The sequence below is a fragment of the Temnothorax curvispinosus genome, unplaced genomic scaffold (assembly GCF_003070985.1).
Source record: "Temnothorax curvispinosus isolate PA1 unplaced genomic scaffold, ASM307098v1 QBEX01004860.1, whole genome shotgun sequence".
Lineage (NCBI taxonomy): Eukaryota > Metazoa > Arthropoda > Insecta > Hymenoptera > Formicidae > Temnothorax > Temnothorax curvispinosus.
Window position 1 is genome coordinate 646,662 of NW_020214640.1, and position 21,132 is coordinate 667,793.

The following is a 21,132-nucleotide window of genomic DNA, read 5'->3' on the forward strand; positions in this document are numbered from 1 at the left end:
CGATCCACAACGCAAACGATGTTTACGTCACGCAAGGAAAAAGGGAGATTTTATCTCTATCGATCGATCGAAAATCTGACGTCATTTCGCTGGAAGAAAACGCAATTTCTCCTCTTCATTCCTCAATTCTTTAGTACGTTCGACGCCGTAACGATCAGCGTAAACCAACATTACAATTACAAAAATACACATGTGACACTGACTATGCAACCGTGTGCATGAAATGCAACCGTCCATATTCAGAGTGTTTGTTAAGTATTATTCAATATTTTAGAAGTTGATTTCTGACATCATTTTATGAAAGAAAATATGACCAAACATATTTTCTTTCATAAAATGTCTCAAGTTCTCTTTTCAGAGATACAAGGTGTTAAAAATTCTATAAAATTATTATTTTTCTTAATAGCTCCTAAACAAAAAAAAGATTTCTTTTTCAAACTCGGGCCAATAAATAAATAGGATATTACTTATATTTTTTACATATATAAAACATGTATCTGAATTTTGCCTAATTGCTTTTGGAGCAAAGAGGTACAACCAACATAGAATAGTTAATTTAACTTAAAGATATACTTGTACCAAATTCGATGTTAACACTTTAAAAAAATTGGAAAAAGCTTTTAAAAAATTAAATTTTCTAAAAGTCATTTTTATTTACGAACTATTAAGAAAAAACGCTAATTTTATAAAATTTGTAACATCTTATATCTGTGAGGTCTTTAAGACCATATGTTCACATGAACTTTTCTTCGTGAAAGAACCTCAAAAATCAAGAATTTTTAAAATATTGAACAATACTTGAGAACCGCCTCCGTATAAAATACTATATTGCGAACATAAAGCGAATCAGAAAGTAAAGTCTCGAGCACATTTATAAAAAGATTCACGTTTTTACTTATCGTACAAGCCTCTTAGAAGTCAAACCAATTCCAAAAAATATAAAAGAGAAAACCGACGAAGCTAAGTTATAATTACATGCTTTGATATTAAAATTAAAAAATTTATAAAAGGCGAAAACGCGATCAGTTTAATTTCTTAAGGCTTATATAATTGCATGCCCAATACAATTTTTAGCTTTATTTCTGTAGGGTCTACTGAAAACTTCTACCAAGTACTCTCACCATAAAAAATCGCAATAAGATATGTATCAAAATTAATTGCTACTTAGATGCTAATTTAATGCTCTGTTCCTGATTTTAACGTATCAAGTCGTTTAGCAGAAATTCGCGTTTGAGTGGGGATGCTAGATATCAAGCTAGCACCTCCAATCCTAAATACGTACAAAAATAAAAAAGTAAATACCACAAAATTAAGTGCTCTTTAAGTGCTTTCAGGAACAATTGACCGAATTGAGTTAACTGTTACAATTTAAAAGATACAAACTAAAAAATTCTGGTACATATGTTATTCCGATTTTTTATAGTGGAAGTGCTAACTTGACAGAGGTCTATTAAAATTCGTGTTAAGCGCGCTAAATGCGCTGCTATTTGAAAGTATCCCATCAAGTGTTCAAACACCGAATATTCCAAGCAATAAGACGCGTGTATACGGCTGTCGAAGCGCGGGATCCTGGAATTCACATTGATCCGTCCGTCTTGACTTTCGCGCTCGCCCCAACATATACACACACATTCATATATACACGTTCGTAGCGTGGCACGTTCAATATGAATAATGGATTCAAATCAAACCAGCCGTTTAGCGTGAAAGCGTGTGCCGCGGATTCGCGTCTGTTTGCATATGCGGATTTAATCTGCGTAATTTGTGTAAGTCGCCTTCCGATCGCTCTCTCGTGCGCGCGGCTGAAAGCGCGCGCGTGACGGAAGATGCAATTATTGAATAACAGGCAAAATGGCAGCGGAGGAGAGAGAAAAAGAGAGAGAGAGAGAGAAAGATAGAGAGAGGGAGAGAGCAATCGCTTTATCGCCGGTTGTACTCTCTCGGCTTTAACATGTTGCAGCAGCAACAACGAACACGGTGCGCTACGGCGGAAATAACGCTCGACTTAACTTACAAGAGACACGCCACCGTTTTCCAACGGGGGCGTCCCGCCGTCGCGGCCCCTCGTCGATGTGTACTCGATTACCTCGATAACGGGGGCACCTCGACGAATAAAACGACGATCGATTTCGACGACCAATTTACTAACGGATCCCAACCTGTCTCTCTTGCCGTTTCAGGTGACAAGATGGCAGCGATACAGCGCCGCAAGACGTCGGCAGCGAAGAGGAATCTGGCGGGGGTGCTGGTACCGGCGGTACTCGTCGTAGCGAGCGTCGTTTTAGCGCGATAAGCGTTTCACTTCGAAATGTCCATAACTATTACGTCATTACTTCCGTTTGTGATAGATAGGATATTACCCTCCCCATCCCCCGGGACTTTACGGTCCGCGTCTGCCTGCCTACCCCCTCCCTCCTTTTTCACCTCTTCACTCACCCCTAGGCTCACATCCTCTCTCTCTCTCTCTCCCAACCATCCCTCGCGGGGTCTTCTTTCCTCCCCCGAACCTAGGTTCCCGTCTTCCGTTCCATCTTCCAACCACCCTTCCTCCACCCTTCTCTCTCTCGCTCGTCCCTCCTATTCCTTATTTACTTTAGTCGAGGTTGCCGCCGGCTGGACTACTTAGATATGCGAGATTTTCGTGGAAGATTGCGCGATTGCCTGCTCCAAGTCATTACGCGCGACGCGCATGCGACTCGAATTATGTAAATACTGCCCGGGTCGAATACGCCACGACGAGGCGGATTACGTTAGGCCAGGCCTGTCCAACTTCCGGGCACCGCTTGGTCGTCCGTTCTCGACTATACAGGCCAGATTTCAGGCCGGTCGGATGGAAAATTCACGCGGTCAATGTAAACGAATCGATCGTGTTGCTAACAAGGTGAGGCTATATTTCTCGGAAATCGGAAATAATTGATGAACGGGTTGAAAAGAGTACAGATTTCCGTTGCGTATACATGTGCGAGAACGATACAAGAGGAGAAGTTTGGGATACAGTTGCTATAGACACCGCGTTTCCTTCAAGAATATGTTACACCATTTACAAATGCACAGTTGTCACCCTCACAATTTTAATTCTTGGACTTATTTTTCTTTCGAAATAATCGATTTAAAAAAAAAATGACCAAATAGTATATATGAATCGGGGAATGTGTCGCTCAAGTGATTTTAAACAGAAACTGCCATTTGGTACAGGGTCAGAACAGTTACAATAATAAAATCCTAAATGTTTGAAGATAATTTGGATTCAAGAAAACGAGTGATTGAATTCTTTGTTTATTTCGAAAAAATAACATTCGGCTCAAGGATTTTGACTGTCTTTGAATAAATCGCATAGCAATTATATAAAATTCGCAATAATGAAACTGGTCGGTATGTACGTTATTGTAGGTAAACTAGGAGTGTAGATGACTTTTCGAGTTACTTTCAATGCAATATATTTACATCATGATTAAATAATATAGTGAACAATAATAGATTAATCTGACAGCATTAATCATACGTATTTTTGCGACGAATTGATGCCGCAAGTTAATTCGGAATTATGTATTTAAAATCAAATCAATTTTGCATCGATACTCTACAATTTTATTTCAAGTTGCAATAAAAAAGAAGCATTTGCTCGTAAGACCTTTACTCGTCTCGTTAAGAGCAATAACTTCGCGGATATTTCGAATCAATCCGAATACCGATACGACCTCTTTCTGCCTGAATCTGCTTGAATAACGCGAAGTCTGGGAAATTTTCTCTTGAGATACACAAGCAAAGAAGAATAAAAAGGGCGTATACTTACACTTGGAAATACCAAGTCAAAACGGGAAAATTCAAGCGTCGACGCTTTGAACGCGAACGCGAAGCGTGGCATCTCTCCGCTCGCGCCACAATCTTACGCGTTTTTCGTTTCTATAAAAATTGTTATGAAAAATTGTTCGCTTTACAAGCGAGAGCGCGCAAGGGGTCTGCGGGTATCGCAGAAGTCGCCCGCTCTTGCGACGTTGTGACGGCGTTGTCACGAGATGGAGATCGCACCGTCGCGTCGCACGAAAACGCGTTTATTGCACGACACCGCGGCGTCGTGCAAGAGTTTATTGCACGCGGCACAAACGCGAACAAAGCGCGGTACGTACGCGGCTGCAATTCCCGAGTGGTGAATCGAGCGCGCCTCCACGGTACCGTCATTAAAGGCCATCATTAAGGCGTCTCGCGGCCACGTTGTTACTGATTTTACTACTGAATGGATTCGCCGCTACATTCGAGTAGACATCGGGAATAAGATTGAGGAAGCATTCTTTTGCGTTGTAATTTATTACAAAATATTCTCTTTTTCAATAAAATCGTATAGTTTCACGGATATTTTTTACCTATCGATACCGATATACTGAGTGATTTTGATAAAAAGTAGTTCACCACGTATTTCTCGAAAACAGTCAGAGATAAGGAAAGACATCCATTAGCAAAATTATAGGACAAATAGGGATACATAGTTTAGAGACCTTGTCTAAATAAATAAATGTTTTATTCCCGTAAACGTACAAACGAAATAATTGAGCTCGCAAACATGTAGGCACGTTAATGGGGCAATTTATCTTGACGATCTGAGTCACGGGTAGACTTCCCATTTGCACGAGGTTGTGACGCGTTCATACCCTCTGAACGGTGGCAGACACGTGGTAAAATGTCTAATTTTACCAACGCCGCTTTTTCGACGATTATTTGTTCAAAACAAACGTTATATTTTTGTATTTATTTTTCAAACAACTTTGATGTGTGCTGCATAAAAAATATAGGTCTATTTAATAAATTAAAGCGGGAGCCAGAGAATCTCTGCAAATAAAAATTCTACAAAAAACTGCAATTAGTAGTCCCTTTATCCAATTTATCTCAGTGAAAACGGCATCTCAATATCTTCAACGGTTCAGAATAGGTATGTTAACATTTACATGACTTACCCTGTATACAATATATAAAAGTAAATAATTTTTATGTATCTATAGCAAAATTATTTTATAATAATAATTTACAATAAAGATAATTGTTTTCATTTTGCAATAATTGATAATTAAGATAGTTGTTATTATAAAACATTATTGTAAAATTACTTCGCTATATGACAACAAAAATTATTTATTTTTATACAAGAATTAAAAGCGGAATTACATTGGTATCGAAAGAGCGTCTCCATATCCATTGCCGAATGTTATTTTATACATACGATAATCGCAAATTTTGTCATTTTTGTGAAATATGCGCGTGACTGTTGTACATCCTACATAAAATGAATTAAAAAATCAGCATATCGGCTAAATATTGAACAATCGACATTGTGCATGTTGCAACGATAGATCGAGCCACGTAGCTCTGATCTTAAAAAAATTGCAAATATTACATCGTCTAATCATTGAACATGCTCAGTTCCTCTCAATGTCCTCGCTTTTTTACGTTTATTCTCTGACTCATTCATTATTAGAGTTCTGACCTACATAAAAATAATTGACATTATTACACACAAATATCTCGGTATGATCTTGATAGCAGCATCGTAAAATCATCACGACACGATTAAATTCAGCGGCTGATGAATAAATGAACTGATCTCTTATTCTAAATGATCTCGATTTCACAAAATTAGCGCGTATTTGTTCCCGTTCTCCACTATGCATCATTGAGAGGCACGCTTACCCGAATCGGTTACCGAATTGCGGCATCGTTATTGGGCGTAAATAAGAACCCACCAGTTGGACAGGCCTATAATACGTGGGCTCATCGAGCAACGCTGGCGGAAACGTTTCGTGCGGAATCCCCCCGCCCCTCCCCACCCCCCGGCGTTACTTTCGAGGGGCCCACGAAACCATCACGTAGCATCGTTTTCTCTCGCCCGAAACACTGTACACATCGGATACGCGTAGCGATTAAGGCAATTCAACGGTTCTTTCTGTATATCCTAATTTAAGGTGAGACACACGCGCGCGCGGAGATACAAAAAAAAAAGGAAAAAAGACACAGAAAAAAGAAAACGTAGGAAAAGTAGGATAAACGGTATTTTGTCGGGAATCGAATCCTTGCTCCCATCTTCGTTTGTATACTTATGCGTTATTCAGACGACATGTCTCGGGAAATATTTCCTGAAAAACGTCTCGCTCCTTCCGCGCGCGGAAGACGGATACACGTCAAGGGGAAACTCGCAGGTGGAAATTCGGGAACATATGCGCGACGTTCGTGCCGTTTAATCCTTGAGGGACTACAGTATACGTGAGATTCAGCCGCGATGAAATCTTGGCGGCACGGCGTGTCGGAAACTTAAACGAGTAAAAAAGGTATATATGAAGGGTATACGCGAGGATGACGCGTGCAACTGGGATCGTGGAGAGCGAGCCCGAAGTCTCTCTTTGAGATTCTTCTTAGGCGCGAAATCACGTCTAATGGAAATCTTACGGGATTTATGACGCTCGAGAACCGCGCCCCTGCACCGCATCGTTGGGGAAAGTCACGTATATATGTCGCATCGCCGATATTATGTCTTCGAGCGCGGCCTGTGTATGCGACGCATCTGTATCACGACATAGCGATTTATTGTAGTAAAATACACGATATGCGATAAAGAAAAAAAGAAAGAAAAGCATTCCTGTACAGCTAGACTTCCATTCATCCGAAACACGACCGGCGGGATCTGCCGCCGCCCAGCATCGACGGAAACGTCCATCGGATAAATTGCACGTGTACCACACGTTTTCAATCCGCAAGTCTGTAACGTCTGAGATTAAATCGACGTCGGCATCGAGTATCTGACGCTAATTCGGAGCACGAAAGTTAGGAGAGGTACGTATTTTCATTTCTAGAATCGTAATATAATTATTATCCTTTTGTAGAATATTTAATAGAAATATGAATAGTTGATTCACACGGCAAATTGAAGAGCAAAAATAGGGTTTTAATTATCATTGTTCACGAAACTTCTAATCAGATTTCCTTGCCGTTATTAAGGTACTTTATACAATAAACTCATCACTTTTCTTTGGAACTGTCCAAATCCCTTTCCTCGAAAGCGGTTAATAGTTTTACGAGGCAATTGATCATACTCTAATGGCTCGTAATAGTTCCCCGCGATAGAAACAATAGCGTAATATTTCACAAGCTCGCGTTCAACAATTCGTTCTAAATTTATCCGCGTTTAATAATAATAAGCGCGCAAATAAATATAACGTGCATACCGCAGTAATTTTCAGCAAGCCAGTCGGGCGTAACGTGAAACACATTACATAGATTCGTATGCATGAAAGTCCGTATGAGCCGTGCGTAGAATTCGTGGAATTCCTATCTGCATCCCGTAAATCTAAAATTTTAATGAAGTTACTCCACGAGATAGAAAAGTAGAAAAGGAAAAAAAAATCCCTTTTCGAATAATGTCTTCGTATGAATGTCGCGAAATTCAAACTCGACCCACATCGCGTTCCGTGCCGGCTTTACTTTATTCGTCATTACATGAGTAATACATCTCGTCGAAGGATTTTTACCCCCCGATTTACGCTACGAAAAACAGTCGTATTCGTTAAATGTTTGTTCTACCTCGCGACATCTCAATCTCCCCAGCGATATTTATAAAACTGTCGTCCTGACGTCGAAATATACAAATAGCTCCCGCTCTCTCTCTCTTTCTCTCCTTCACTCTGATCGGATCCCATTATGCGTTATTAATAGAAATATGCAGAACGCGCGATGTCAATTCCACCACCGGAATTCTCCGCGGAACGATATTGCGAGGGATCCCTGTCACCGTTGTCAAATCGCTCGCTTCCTTTGATAACTTTTGATCGCCTGTTCGTGATAAATTTACGGCTACAGCTTTATCGCTTCGCGTTATTTGAAATTCAAGCAGTCTGCAAAGCGCGGTTACCGAATCCAACAAATTTCGCGAGAGCCCCTCCAACAGCTCCCCAATCGCTACCTCACGATCACCTCGTTACTGTAAGTTAATAGCTCCTTTACGTGTACCTGAATCGTCCTTCCAGAACCAAGTATCCATTCACGCGCGTTACAAAACACGCACATGAATGTATATATTCTACGTTGATTTATATTCCTATTTACTGTAATATATGGCATGATTTTATTATTAATAATCCTTTTCAAACATCAGCTTCAATGTTTCAAAAAGGTCGATTCGAAATTGTAGTATTAGAAAGTAAATGTTCGATTATTTTTATTTTTAGAAATATTTTTTCTATTTATTTTTGGAATAAATTGCGGTATTACAGGTAATTTTTTTATTTCGCACGTGACTTATTTCGAGTTTATTATTACGGTATAAATTTGTCATTACGTTATTTCTATTATGTATACAGTTGATTGTAGGAATAGACTTTCCAATTATGATCAGTTATCGATATGCCGCTACTCCAGATAGATAAATTCAATTCTGTCGACATACATATTCAATATTAATCCTATAGAATATCTGTGATTGCGAACAAAATATATCCCCGTTTTACAGTATTGTTTGAATTATTTTCTATAATAGGTTCCAGAGTTATCTCTTTTATTCGCACTATAAATTCCCAGAAAAAAATCTGTTTATATTAAACTAATAATAGTAAACATATTCAACTAAAATTAACAAATAACTATAACATTTTTTAATAATACAGTATACAGTATTCTAGCAAACTAACGCAGTGTAAAATTGGAAGTTTCAACGCAAAGCAAAATGCGGTCAGTTTTTTGGCGCTATACGGAGGAAAAATCCAGACCTCTTAGCGATAAATTATTCATCACAGAGTTTTAGTTAATAAAACAGCAACTTTTTATCTCAACTTTTTTCACCTCTGTCGAAAAGCCAGAGAGAGGGGGAGAGAAAGAGGGAGAGAGAGAGAGAGAGAGAGACGAGAATAGCACATCATTCCACCTACGATGCTCGCGCTTTCAGTAAAGATTCAAGCGGTCCCGGGGCTAATGGACCGATAACGTGCACGCGTGTATTTATTTATATTCACGCGCCGAATCGAAATTCCTATCTACGAGTATTTCGATGTCGAATACCGGCTGATGAAGTTATCGAAATAGCGTGGCGCGATACGCCGTAATGAGAACAATGCGGCGCTCCTCGAATATTTACCAACCCCACGGAATTCTGCAATAGCGGCACGGCCGGCCGTCACGCTGAAGCGACTACTACGCGAATTCCACGGATTAGCGCGCCGATTCCTCGATTAATTTAATTAAAAATGAATACCCGATGGAAATAATCCCCCTTCCCCTCCTGCGCCCGCGTCCGCACCCGTGCTCGTGCTTCCTGTACGCTCCCGCCCGCGTTCGCGCCTGCGGCCGCGGCCGCGCACGCTCGGCGAAATCTCGTTCGCCCTCGTAAAAGTCGTAGCTCGTACGTGCTCGCAATTATATCGGGATTAAACCAATTATTATCGCAAGAGCGACGTTACATACCGTTATCGACTGGCGTTTTCGAATCGCGATATTCATGTTTGTTAATGTTAAAATAAGATCATAAAATTGCTGGAGCAATCTCGCGAGCGTGTACATAATATCACGTCGCAACGCAGCTCATTAGTTTGTTAATATTTTCACTCAAAACCAGCAGAAATATTACTTTTATTACAAATCAGTTACGATTTTATATTCGATAACATTAATAAAAACGATAGTAAGAATTGTTTTATTTAACCTACAGTAGAATATTATTCCGTTAGTATTATTTTACAGAGCACGGAACTTTACTCAAGCACAGCAAAGCCTCTGCAAGGGTACTAATTCTTTAATTTTCTAATTGCACTAAATTCGCTCGTTTTACTCAAGTAAATTTTCGTTCCACTGTGTAATTAGCATAATCATAATGTAGAAGGAAACAGAAAATCTCGCTAAACTCGTTCTCAAGCTTGGCTTTAGCTTGATGCAAGCGATCATAAAACAAATGATTCACGGTTGTTAACTCCTATAATACAGACGTCCTCGCTCACAGAATAAACGATCGATCTTGCCGTATCCCGTCGACGATTATCTTGTAAAGGCTGTAAAACCGACGGATTAAAGCGCGCTAATGACTCCATCATCGATCTCATGCGAGGTAGATCTGTCATTATTAGACGGAACGAGATGTGTGTGCGTATGTGCGTGTATGTTATGTATAAGTGTACCAGATCCGAGCTGCGTACGTCAAAATGACGGCGTAAAACCACGCGAATGCGAACGTTACGGTAACATGAAGATGCTTTCGTCGGAAGAGCCTTCGACAGAGCGGAAACGCCGTGGATTGACGTGACCTTTCGATATTTGAAATAAATGTTAGCGTATCTCTTCGCTACGTGACAATTTTTCGCGATGAGTCGCGCGGCTCGGTTTGATTATACTCTGAATATTTGCGATAAAAACAGCCAGGCGTGTGGCTGCCGCAACAAACGCAATAATTATCGGCGATCGAACGCTCGTTTTCTCGCGCAACGCTTTCACCTGCGAATCTTCGAAAGAATCCGCGTCTCGCTTCTCGCTCCGTACACAATGAACCTTTAATGAGTTCCCTTTGCAGCGCGGGCAATTCTGATGGGAACGGTCGCGAAAGGAAAGAAACGAAAGACAGAGAAAGAAGAAAAGGAAAAAACTGGGCAAAGTAACGTTTGATCGGTGGAGCGTGAAGATGGCTTCCGCGGATTTCGTGGAATCGCGCGCAGTCACCCGTGTATTATGTATCCGTCGTTATCTGGCCAGATAGCGGAGGAGAGCGCAACGGGGAGGGAAAAAAAACCGCCGTAAGAAAGGGTCACGACACACGGGGGTTCATTTCGCCCCCGGCGCGGCAAGATCTCTCTTCTCTCCTTAAAGATCTTCTCTATGCATCCCCCGATCCCCCTTCCGTCCCCCCTTCGACCTCGCAAATCGGCGGAATAGCGGTCTTGTAAAAACATCAATAGAAAACGGAAAGCCCTGCGGAATTAAATCGAGAGAAGAACGTTCTCTCCAGACTCTCGGAACACTACGTGTGTCTTTTGTTTCTTATTTGCCCCGATACCCCGTCGTTCTACATCGCGCTTGTAACTCCTTCTCGAAACGCTTGTTTTCTTTAATCGTTCTCGACGGTCGGCGTTTAGCGCGAGAAACTACTTGGCAATCGGAAATTATATATTTGTAGACGTTTAACCTCTATTGCCTATTATTACCTTGGGTGCGCAATAATATTTCTTAATTAACGACTAAATGCAAAAAATAAAGACTAAAATCTTATTTCTCACTTATCGTTGCGAAATTGATCTCATTTTACGTGCAGACGTGCTGCGTGTAGGTTTAATTATATATATTGGCTAAAACTATATGTAATTTCAGAAAATAAGTTTAAATTCTTTCAATACACAAAAAAATAATAATAAGATGTATTGCGTACAGCAATTCCGTCTAAAAATTACTTTAGTTGATATTTAGTTATACACCTGACCTTTCCAGCAATATATTATTTCTTTTTTCTTTCTAATAGAATTCCAAGTGCGCTTGATTTGAATATCAGAATTTATTCGAGCACAAAACCCCGTATTTGACCTGACTCGGTTCGGCATTATATTCGGCGAATTCGCTCTGTGGTAATTCTCCCAAACGCGGGCAACTGTTTCGCACTGCTTTGTGAATCGTAGAATGATTAAAATTGCGTAAAGCGAAAGCGAGAAAGAGACGGAAGGGGAAGAGGGAGAAAGAAAGCGTTTACCGCGGGAAGAAATATCACGAAACATCACGCTCGTTGAGATAATAAAAGCGGGTCGCGCGTTATAATCGCGTCGCAGCTATTTTAACAACGTTACTTTTAACAGTCTAATAAGGTGACGGCTGAGTTAGCGCCTGAGCACAAAGATCGTCGGAAACGGTTACGACAATCTTTGTGCTCCGGCCCTTATACACTGAGTATGCATCTCGCGCTCGGGATTGCTCGTCGCGATTAAACGCGCAGAGAAGGGAGAAACCGATAGCCTTCCGAAGGTGTTTTACGAAATGGCACCCAGGGTCCAGGGATGCAAATTACTCGGAGGAAAACTTCATTAGGAAGTTCGCGACGGTGCCACGCCTAAGGTACAATCGCGTTGTGTCCGCGAGTGAAACTTTAGCACATTCACTCCCTCGGCGCGGTGGACCGTCGATCGCGATATTGCCCGGCGCGTTTAATTCGATCTCGACGACCGCCTCTCGCGCGGCGCGAACGCACGATGAATTATTGATACCGATCGCGTAATAAATTCGCGATCGATGCCCGCACTCGTATCGCGGATGATTATGCGCGCGATTCGATGACAAATGCATGCGCGATTGGTATAAGCGCGCCCGCAATAATGCAGCGAAGCGGGGTTTTCGAGCGAGACGTCCGCGTCGGAAAACAACGGCCTCGGACCTCGACGACACGTTCGTACTATGCCAATTACGAACGCACGCGCTTATTAATCATCGGTCATTATAGACGCCGCGATTGTGTTTCGCAATTATCGGAAAGATGAATATATCGTAACGCGGCGTTTCCGCGCAAATGGGAAAAGGGAATTTCAACGAGGCAAATTATATCTAAACAACCGCGCGATCGCCAAAACGGTCCGAACAAAGGCGGCAAATAGCGATCGGGAAGGCAGGTCGAGCGGAAATTCTTGATCGCGGGGCCACCGATTGAATCCCATTCGGAATTCGAGCGACGAGCGACGTAATCGGCGCTGATCTATCTCGAGTTCCCAGCCGGGGACGCGTCGCGGACGGCTCCAGCAGTCGCCGCCGGCCGGCCGGCCCGGATTTCAAGCCCGATTCGAGATGCGGACGAGAGAGTGCAGGTGCGAACGAGAGACCAGGATTGCGGACCGCCCGGGCGGAAGACTGATTGGCCGACCCAGATGCATACCGTTATCATAAATCTGCCCGAAATCCCTCGGAACCGCGCGCGGATATACATTGCCGCCCGCGCTTCCCCACACGCCCGCCGCCGCCTGCGGGGTCGTCTGAAGTCCGTGCGTTCTTCATACTGTATTTTCGCGGCGGGCCGAAGAGAAATCGCGCGCGGTTCGCGGGATAAATTAACGCGCGGCCGTCGCGTTGTTGCGAGTTGCGAGCCGGCACGCACAGCTCGCGTTTTAAACGCGAAATGTAATCAGCCTTTACCGGAATAAATATAGGTCGACTTTTTCGCCTTACGCATTCCGACGAGTATAAATTTAAAAAAAAAAAGGGGGAACTTGATGTATCGTCGAGCGTGTAGCGCCGCATAATGAATTCGGCTCTGAGCGTTTGAGGCCGGCGAGTTGGGGACCACCCCACATCGTGTGTCACTTAAAAAATTACCCCGCTAAAGATCGATAAGAGCTTAAGGCTGACGTGATGATAAAATAAATTGATTGTGATTATCGCATATCTAATAGCGCTAAAAAAAATTGAAATTTAGTCAAAATATCAATAAAAGATAGGGAGACCGTATATGGCACGTTTAATTGGAAGTCGGATATACAATAAATTTGCATGTATTCGGGCGTGAATAATCCTAGCTAGCCACATTTATTTCCGAGTCCTTAATTCGCCACACTCCGGTCCGTGAGCGACCGCTCGACTTTGTCGCACTGTCATTTTCATTCTAGTTAATATTTTTATAAGCTTGTAATTTAGCAATCGGAAATTCAAAGTCTAAATAAGATATTTGTGACAATATCAGACCAAGAAAACGATTTAAGTTTAAACCGAACTTATTAAGGAAACTAGAAAATTATATTATGTGAAAATTAGAAAACCGAAAAACATTCAGCAGTCCACTGGACCGGAATATGGCGAGCGAATATAGGCGATTTCTAAAATTGTATTTCGTTCTCGATTACTTGGATATTAAATGAAATCACGTTCCCATGGCGCGACGGTTAATGAAACTTTGAAATGACTTGAACCAAACGTTTACCAGCGGCGTCTTGAACCACCCGACAGGTATCCGAGCACCTGACGTGTCTCTTGACACGTGACGGACGCCGCTTGTTGGGACGTCTTTAAATTCCGAATTTAACCGCCTAATTTAAAATTCTAGCGCAATTTGCCGACTAATCATCTGAGGCGATGCGCCCCGTAAGTTTGATCAAATCTCCATTTCGCGAGAGATATCAAATATCTTTGATGATAAACGAGCCATTTCGAAACAATGAAAAATCAAACACTTCGACAATACAAATACTTTAGATCAAATTGTTTGCACGTTCTCAGAGACGTTTTAAATTTTTTTTTTTTTTTGACGATTCCAGCGACAGAGTATAAGAGTTTCTATAAATTTTTATATCACAAAATGGATTTTTTTTCGCGATGTAGTACACGTGTAAAAAAAGAGATAATCGAATAAATACACACGGAATTGAGTCCGCGCTTATACCATTGATAAATGGAATAAAATCATTGGAATTCCGGATACATTCACCGACGCGCTTTTGTTCGCGAAACATTCACGATTTGCGAATTTAATTGTCACACATTTTTCACAGTGCAGAGCATGAGTAACGATTGTAAAATGAAAGAGCCATTCTCCCTTTCTGCCGCGCGTATTTCGGCGCATATTACCTGTGAAAAATTCATCATACGCGATGAATGAGCGTAATCGATCAGCAAACGTTCGTACATCAAAGTTCGTTGATCAATGAGAATCAATAATCACCTGCCGCGTGATTGGCAACAATCGCGCATTCCCGATAATCAGCCGCGTTTTAGCACCGCATGAACACCACAAATACTCTTAAATTAACGCCTCCGAAATTAATGCCGGAACGTGGTTTAATCATAACGTCAAAGTGAAATAAACCCGAATTAAAAAAAAAAAGTAAACCGGACTCATCGTTTCTCACATAAGCAATGGAGCTTAACTGAGAAACAGCTGTCACCGTGCTTAATTGATTCGCGGGAATATAAGTAGTTCTGAAGCGCCTGTGTGTGTGTATGTAAATTGCTCTTGGAACTTTATTTTAAGACGCGTAATTCATTAGAGGAAAAAAAATCAAGGATAATTTCGAAAACACAGGCGAGGTATTTGTGGCGTACCTATCTCTCCAGAAAAATGCATTTCCTCTCATGAAGATATCGAAATATTTTTATTTCGATTTAAAAACTCGAAACGTCAACAGCCGAAAACGGTGATGTTATTAAATAACGGATCGCGAGTTGATTACCGAGTGATTCGTCGTTTCTGTAAATAGAGCGGGGTCATTCGTATCTTCTGGCAAATCTTTTTAGAATAATTTAGAATAATTTTGTTATATATCAAAATACCATGAATGTATACGTCTGTTATACGATTGTTAATCATTCGTAATAAGCTTTTTAAATTTGTATAATTTATCAAAACGTGTTAAAAGGTGCTCACGAATAGAATTCACATTTATGTGAATTTTATTCGCGACGAGCAGACAAAGATGACGAGAAAGCAATATGTTAAATTGAAATTGCATATAGTAATAATTGTGCATATATTATACGTCTGATTTATCGTGTACGTGCAATTCGATACAGGCGAGAAGCAGAAACGAGGCTGATGAAATGAGCGAGACGTTTTTCAGCGTGATTTTTGTGTACCAAAGGTATTTTCTATTGCATCGTCTTTACTGTTCGTTATTATTAAGATTATTAATAATTATTAACTTTACGGTGTAACGATACCAAATTAAGACCGGCGTACGATAAACGGGATACGACGTTGTCCGCATCGCAGCGCGTTTATCTGCACTCACTCATAGGATACTCATAGGATCTACTGACATTAAGGATAAGAACGATAATGTACGGTACATTACGGTGGATTTCGAATTAATTCTTAAAGAATTAAACGATAAACTCTTGCAACTTAATGAATTTCTCAGTATATGTCTGCAATCATGTATTATAGAAAAGAAAATGATTCGATTCAATAAAAACTTACGAAAATACTCGTGTGCGAATTATTTACCTCTGACGAAAGCAATTTCTTGCTTGAAAAAAGGGATGATTAAATTATTTGACGTAGTTTGCACGATAAACCAAAATGGACACGAAGTGCATAGAAAAGAACATAAAAATATAAATGTTGTTTCACAACGCTACGATGAAAAGTATAATTGCACTTTATTATAAATCGTTTCAAGGTCCCCTTAATCATTGCTGCATTGTTTCATTTCCTAATTCTAAAATAAACGCATTTATGAATAATTATTTGTCGGACTAGCGTATCGTCATAAAAATTTGGAAAGTTCATACATGAAAATCTAATTGTTTATGTTAACTTTAATCATCCTGAGCTTTTATATTAGCAATCCCTCCTTCACAAAGTTGCCCTAAACTTAAGCAATATAGTAATAACATGCTCGTATGGATATATTCTTATTTATACATATATGTATATATATATCTCTCTTCTATATATATATATTTGTTAATATAGAGAACCTTACTTTTTATACGTATAACAGGCTCTTAATTCGAAGCTGCAAAGGGACTCGATATATAACACCTAATCCACTTTTATAATACAAATGTGCATTATTTTCCCATAACACACGTATTTTACCCAAACTCTTATAAAAACCACAGTTTCTTACTATCTATTAAGCAAAACCAATATAGTAGCGCTTACATAGCTTTTTACAGCTCAATAATAGTAAATATCAGTTTTCTCGAAGTCGCTTTGCAGCTATTAATACAATACTTTATTTTTAAAGCATGATAGATCTAGTAAATTTAGATAACAAAAAATATATAGTATTTTACAGTACCATTACATTACATTATTAGTCTTAAATAAACTGTTATCTGCATACAGGATGTATGCACGTAGATTTGTCCATGGCAACGCTAAAGCTAGATCACTCTTCCCGAAGTACAGATAAACATTTCTTGAGCAATTCCGCGTGCGACTGTGAACATAATGTAAATACATTCTTGATATGCTGCAAAGTTTAAACATAACTACTTATAAAAAAAAACAGCGTTATACTCACTTTAGCATGTTTTATTTCGAGCTCTGTTAGTTCAATGAGATTCTTCTTAAATGCAGCTACTCGTCTAGTTTTGAAATCCAACAATTCTAAAAACAAAGTCGTTACAAATATTGGTAAGAATGTCTTAAATACTCTAAAAATAATCAATACCATTCTGTAAATTATATGGCAAAAGTTATATATCTCTAAGTATAATAGAAAATGTTATTAATCTTCTTTTATTCTATTTCTTTATTACAAAATGATATTGAATACGATTTCTAAACAAATGACACACAGATATACCTATTTTTACTTACCTTCTTTTCCTTTATCAGACATCTGTTCAAATTTCTCACATGCTTCGGTCTGTGCTTGTTCCGCCTTGATTAATAAAAATATAAATTTAAAATATTACAATGTTGCACACATTTTTATCTAAAACTTTCGATGCAATTATGCAACGTAATATTTATATATTCATCAGCAAAACTTATATCATTTCTACCACAAAAGTCATTATCAGATCATAAATCATCTAAATTATCTAAATTATCAAGACAATATTCAATACTACATGCAACCGTCTCATTCATGCATAATACTTCTGATAACTTCCGTGCTGCAGCAACTAAGTTGTGCCAATCTCCTTGTTTAAAAAAAAACGCAATATCTCCATGTATATATTTTACATATAAATTATGTAAACATCTCTATGTATAGAAAAAAGTAGAAATCTCACAATAAAACATTTTTTTATATAGAAATCATAAAATTATCTTTTTAATATTAAACAAATTTGTAAGATATCATAGAATTCATATTCTAAATGTAAATTTCTAAAATATTTTTCTTTACCTATGTGTATAATAGAAACTAAATGATTTTAATATAAATTCATTTTCAAATGGGCAATCTATCCATTTAATGAAAAAGTTGGCAATAAGATCTAATACTTTTAAGCACTATAACGGAAAATATATGTAGGACACAAACGATATATGACACACCTCAGCAACCTCCAGTGCCTTGAAAAGCAAGAAAAATTAAAGTTCTGATTAGATGCTACTCTCGTGACCATAAACCATTTATAGTATCTAATAACTGCAGTTTCAGTTTAGCCGCCATGAGATTAATTTTACATAAATATTCATTGTATCTATTTCCCTCGTCCTACATTTCTGTATGCTATTTCATGATAAATTAGCTGAGGATATTATTATGTAACATGAATATAAATTTACGAATTGTAGAAAAATGCGCACTTACTGCATGAACATCTTTGTTTTTGGCACGAGCTTTTTCAAGAGCACGATTCGCAGACTCGTACTCGTGTAAAGCTTTTAATCTTCTGAAAAGGAGCCTCTTAGCCGCAGCTGTATCTCTCATATAATAACGAAGGGTATCTGATAATTTTAAATCTTCATCTGACGCTACCCGTCCTTCAACTTTCTATAAAAAAAGAAAGTATTTTTTTAATAGATTTAATTATTAAAAATAAAAATTCTGAAAAAGTATCCGATAAAGTATTCTTACTCGTAACTTCTCGAAGGTTTCGGCGATTTTAGTTAAAAATCTCTCGAGTTTTCCATTATCCGTTGTAGCTAATTGTAAAAGATTAGTGGAAATCTTTATATATGAATCTGCTACGTCTTTATGTTTAGCTGTTTGACGATCGGCCAACCTCGTTGCTTCTTTTAAATTATGATGATAAGTTTGAAGGAATGTCATTTCTTGATCGAAGAAGTCGTTTACATCTTTTACCGTAGCCGATAAGTAATATTCATCGGTAGTTTTCGAGAACGATTTCACCAAACCACCAAACATTTCCATCTTATTCTTTCCTGCAAGAATAAACAATACGTATGTTCTGTATTTATTTTAATTTCTATATATCTTGATATTGTGCAGACTACAAAAGCATTACCTCGCACACAAAGATCTTGATCGTATTCTAAAAATACCCTCAGATTATGATCATTCCGAAAAACTGGATGATGCGCCAGCCTAGTCAAGAACATTTCGTGCATAGCAACAGTTTTTTTGAATGTGGCTAAGTATTCTCTGCAAAATCACGAAAAAAAACATAACAAAATTAGATTTTATTAGATCCTATATATGTTAAAATGTATAATAAATGGTACTTATTCATTATACAGGTGCCAATTTCAACTTTCTTCTACTTGAAAATACAGCAATTATTCTTAACATAAAATGATTCCACGTGGGTTTCCAACTTTCCGCGCGAACCGTACAATAATAGATTTGTTTTTGTACTCTAAGCACTGGGCGATTTAGGAATCTCACTTTATATGGAAAATTGGAAACTCATGTGAAATCATTTTAATATAATGAACTGTACTTATACGAAATAAAACTAGAATCATGATCTCAACATATGTTTAGGTCAAGGCCGTTAGAACTGATTCCAATTGGAAGTGGCGTCTGTATAATTATAAGTACCTAATTTACATACAAAAAAAAACACTCACGCTTCTAATTCTTGCTTCATCTTATTAAATTCTTCGCGTGTCATGTTTCCCTCACCTTCGCCGAGTTTTTGTAACTTTTCGCGAGATGCGTCAAAGTCTGGCCTTGGTGGACATGGTGGAATCTATTATAATAATATCGACATTTACATTTAAAATAAAACATGAGTTAATCGTTTGAGTGTCAAAAAGCAAAATCGATACTTTTCAATTTTAAAAAATACCATAAAACACAATGGCGATTTCTTCATTTCACGTTAGAAACGTGTCGACAAGTGCCTCCTTCTTGTATAATTATTCAATATTATTACTTAATGTTTCAGGATAGCTTGATTTAATAATGGCTAATAGAATCTTGACAATTAGGACAGAAACAAAGTGCGTCAATAATAAATCTATCGTCAGCATATGCTTAGTACTCTATTCGCATAGATTTCTGCAATTATCTTCACACTCAAACAGGAAAATATCCACCAGAACAATAACGTCAGAATGTCATAAAGATTCCACACGTACGATGTAACCAGCGTACTCCTCATTTTCCTCGAATCGATCGTGGAGCCACACAAACTCTTCGTGCTGCCTGACAACCAGATTGTCCGGCTTTTGGAATTCAGGTAGGGTGGTTTTCGTATGTACAGTGAACTTGACCTTGTCCTTCTCGCTGAGAGCGTCCGAGATGTCCACCTGCAAGGACTTATCCGAGAGGTCTATGGTATCGGCGTGAATTGTCTGAAAGAGCAGTTCCGTTAGCAGATACGGCAACGCAGTTGTCATCGAGAATGCGACAACAAAGGGGAGGGGAGGGGCGTACAGAACAATAGCGATAATGCGCGTGTTATCAAGCGGACGACAGAAGAAGAAAAAGAGAAGAGATTCCAAGGAATACGACGGAGAGATAGAGAAGCGCTATAAATACCTTCTTGGGAGGCACGCTATTTAATATGTCGGTGGTGTCACATATTCCGTCCTGCAACATTTTTCGCATATTAGAGAAGTGCGTTCGAAGGGGGAGAACGGAACTTTCCGGGCGATTTGCGCCGATCGAACGCGTCAAACGAGCGGACCGCCGGATCGGCCGGATTGATAACAGGTTCCACCTACCATCATGGCGTCGACTGGCGTCGTCCCCTTGACACACAGTGGTTAACAGCAACTCGATTAACAAGATCGTCTCGCTAAATAACGTATGTACAACTGTCGCGCGGCGAGCGAGCCGACTCGGACTGGCTCAAAATCCTAAAATACAATCTTCGACGCGCTAGCTCGGAAGAGAGTGGACGCGGTCTTCCGCGATATTGACGAGACCGTCGAAACGAGCGCCCCTAGTGGACATAAAAATGAGTTATCATCAATGTGGCGCGTCTTCCGCTAAATTTGAATGATATTTCGTCCGGTGCTGAATAACTTTATACAGAAATACTATTGACACGGCATGGTTATTATATTTGTGAAATAAAATGTGTTTTTTATAACGATTGTGAAGCTACAAAAATTATTATAAAGAAAAAACCAAATATATGGCACTTCAAAGTATATAATAACGTTAAAGGCCGGTATTCATAATCAGATCTTATTTCAAGATCGTTTATTGATAAAAAAAACTGCAGATATTGGGTGCGTTCAGCCGATACTCCGCTAGCCTAGCAATCGTGAGCAGTCGCTCGCTTTCGCTCGTTTCCTCTCCTTTGACCCAATGGATTAAAAGGAGAGGAAAC

The 21,132-nt window shown here is 39.3% G+C and overlaps 2 protein-coding genes across 10 annotated transcripts in view; one reads left to right on the forward strand and one right to left on the reverse strand.

Annotated features, from left to right (window-relative positions):
• Positions 1 to 5,022, forward strand: part of LOC112454176 (zwei Ig domain protein zig-8) — a 267,122-nt gene extending 262,100 nt beyond the window's left edge. For all 7 annotated transcript variants that reach the window (XM_025015419.1, XM_025015418.1, XM_025015415.1 and 4 more), the window contains one exon: positions 2,181 to 5,022. In XM_025015419.1, the coding sequence (XP_024871187.1) occupies positions 2,181 to 2,293 (113 nt within the window). In that variant the 3' untranslated portion in view covers positions 2,294 to 5,022. The remainder of the gene's footprint in view (positions 1 to 2,180) is intronic.
• An 11,033-nt stretch (positions 5,023 to 16,055) lies between these two features.
• On the reverse strand, positions 16,056 to 20,704 carry LOC112454183 (sorting nexin-6). 3 transcript variants are annotated; one of them, XM_025015429.1, is made up of 11 exons: positions 20,519 to 20,704; positions 20,334 to 20,384; positions 19,931 to 20,146; positions 19,418 to 19,539; positions 18,853 to 18,989; positions 18,462 to 18,769; positions 18,195 to 18,377; positions 17,936 to 17,953; positions 17,246 to 17,309; positions 16,947 to 17,032; positions 16,056 to 16,862 (listed from the first exon to the last, which is right to left on the reverse strand). In XM_025015429.1, the coding sequence occupies exons 1-11, from the start codon at positions 20,522 to 20,524 to the stop codon at positions 16,812 to 16,814; spliced, it is 1,242 nt and encodes a 413-aa protein (XP_024871197.1). In that variant the 5' UTR covers positions 20,525 to 20,704; the 3' UTR covers positions 16,056 to 16,811. The 3 variants fall into 3 exon arrangements, with proteins under 3 accessions (XP_024871197.1, XP_024871196.1, XP_024871198.1); XM_025015428.1 differs by lacking the exon at positions 20,519 to 20,704 and having other exon boundaries at positions 20,334 to 20,503; XM_025015430.1 differs by lacking the exons at positions 17,936 to 17,953; positions 20,519 to 20,704 and having other exon boundaries at positions 20,334 to 20,501.
• Between the last annotated feature and the right edge of the window lie 428 nt (positions 20,705 to 21,132).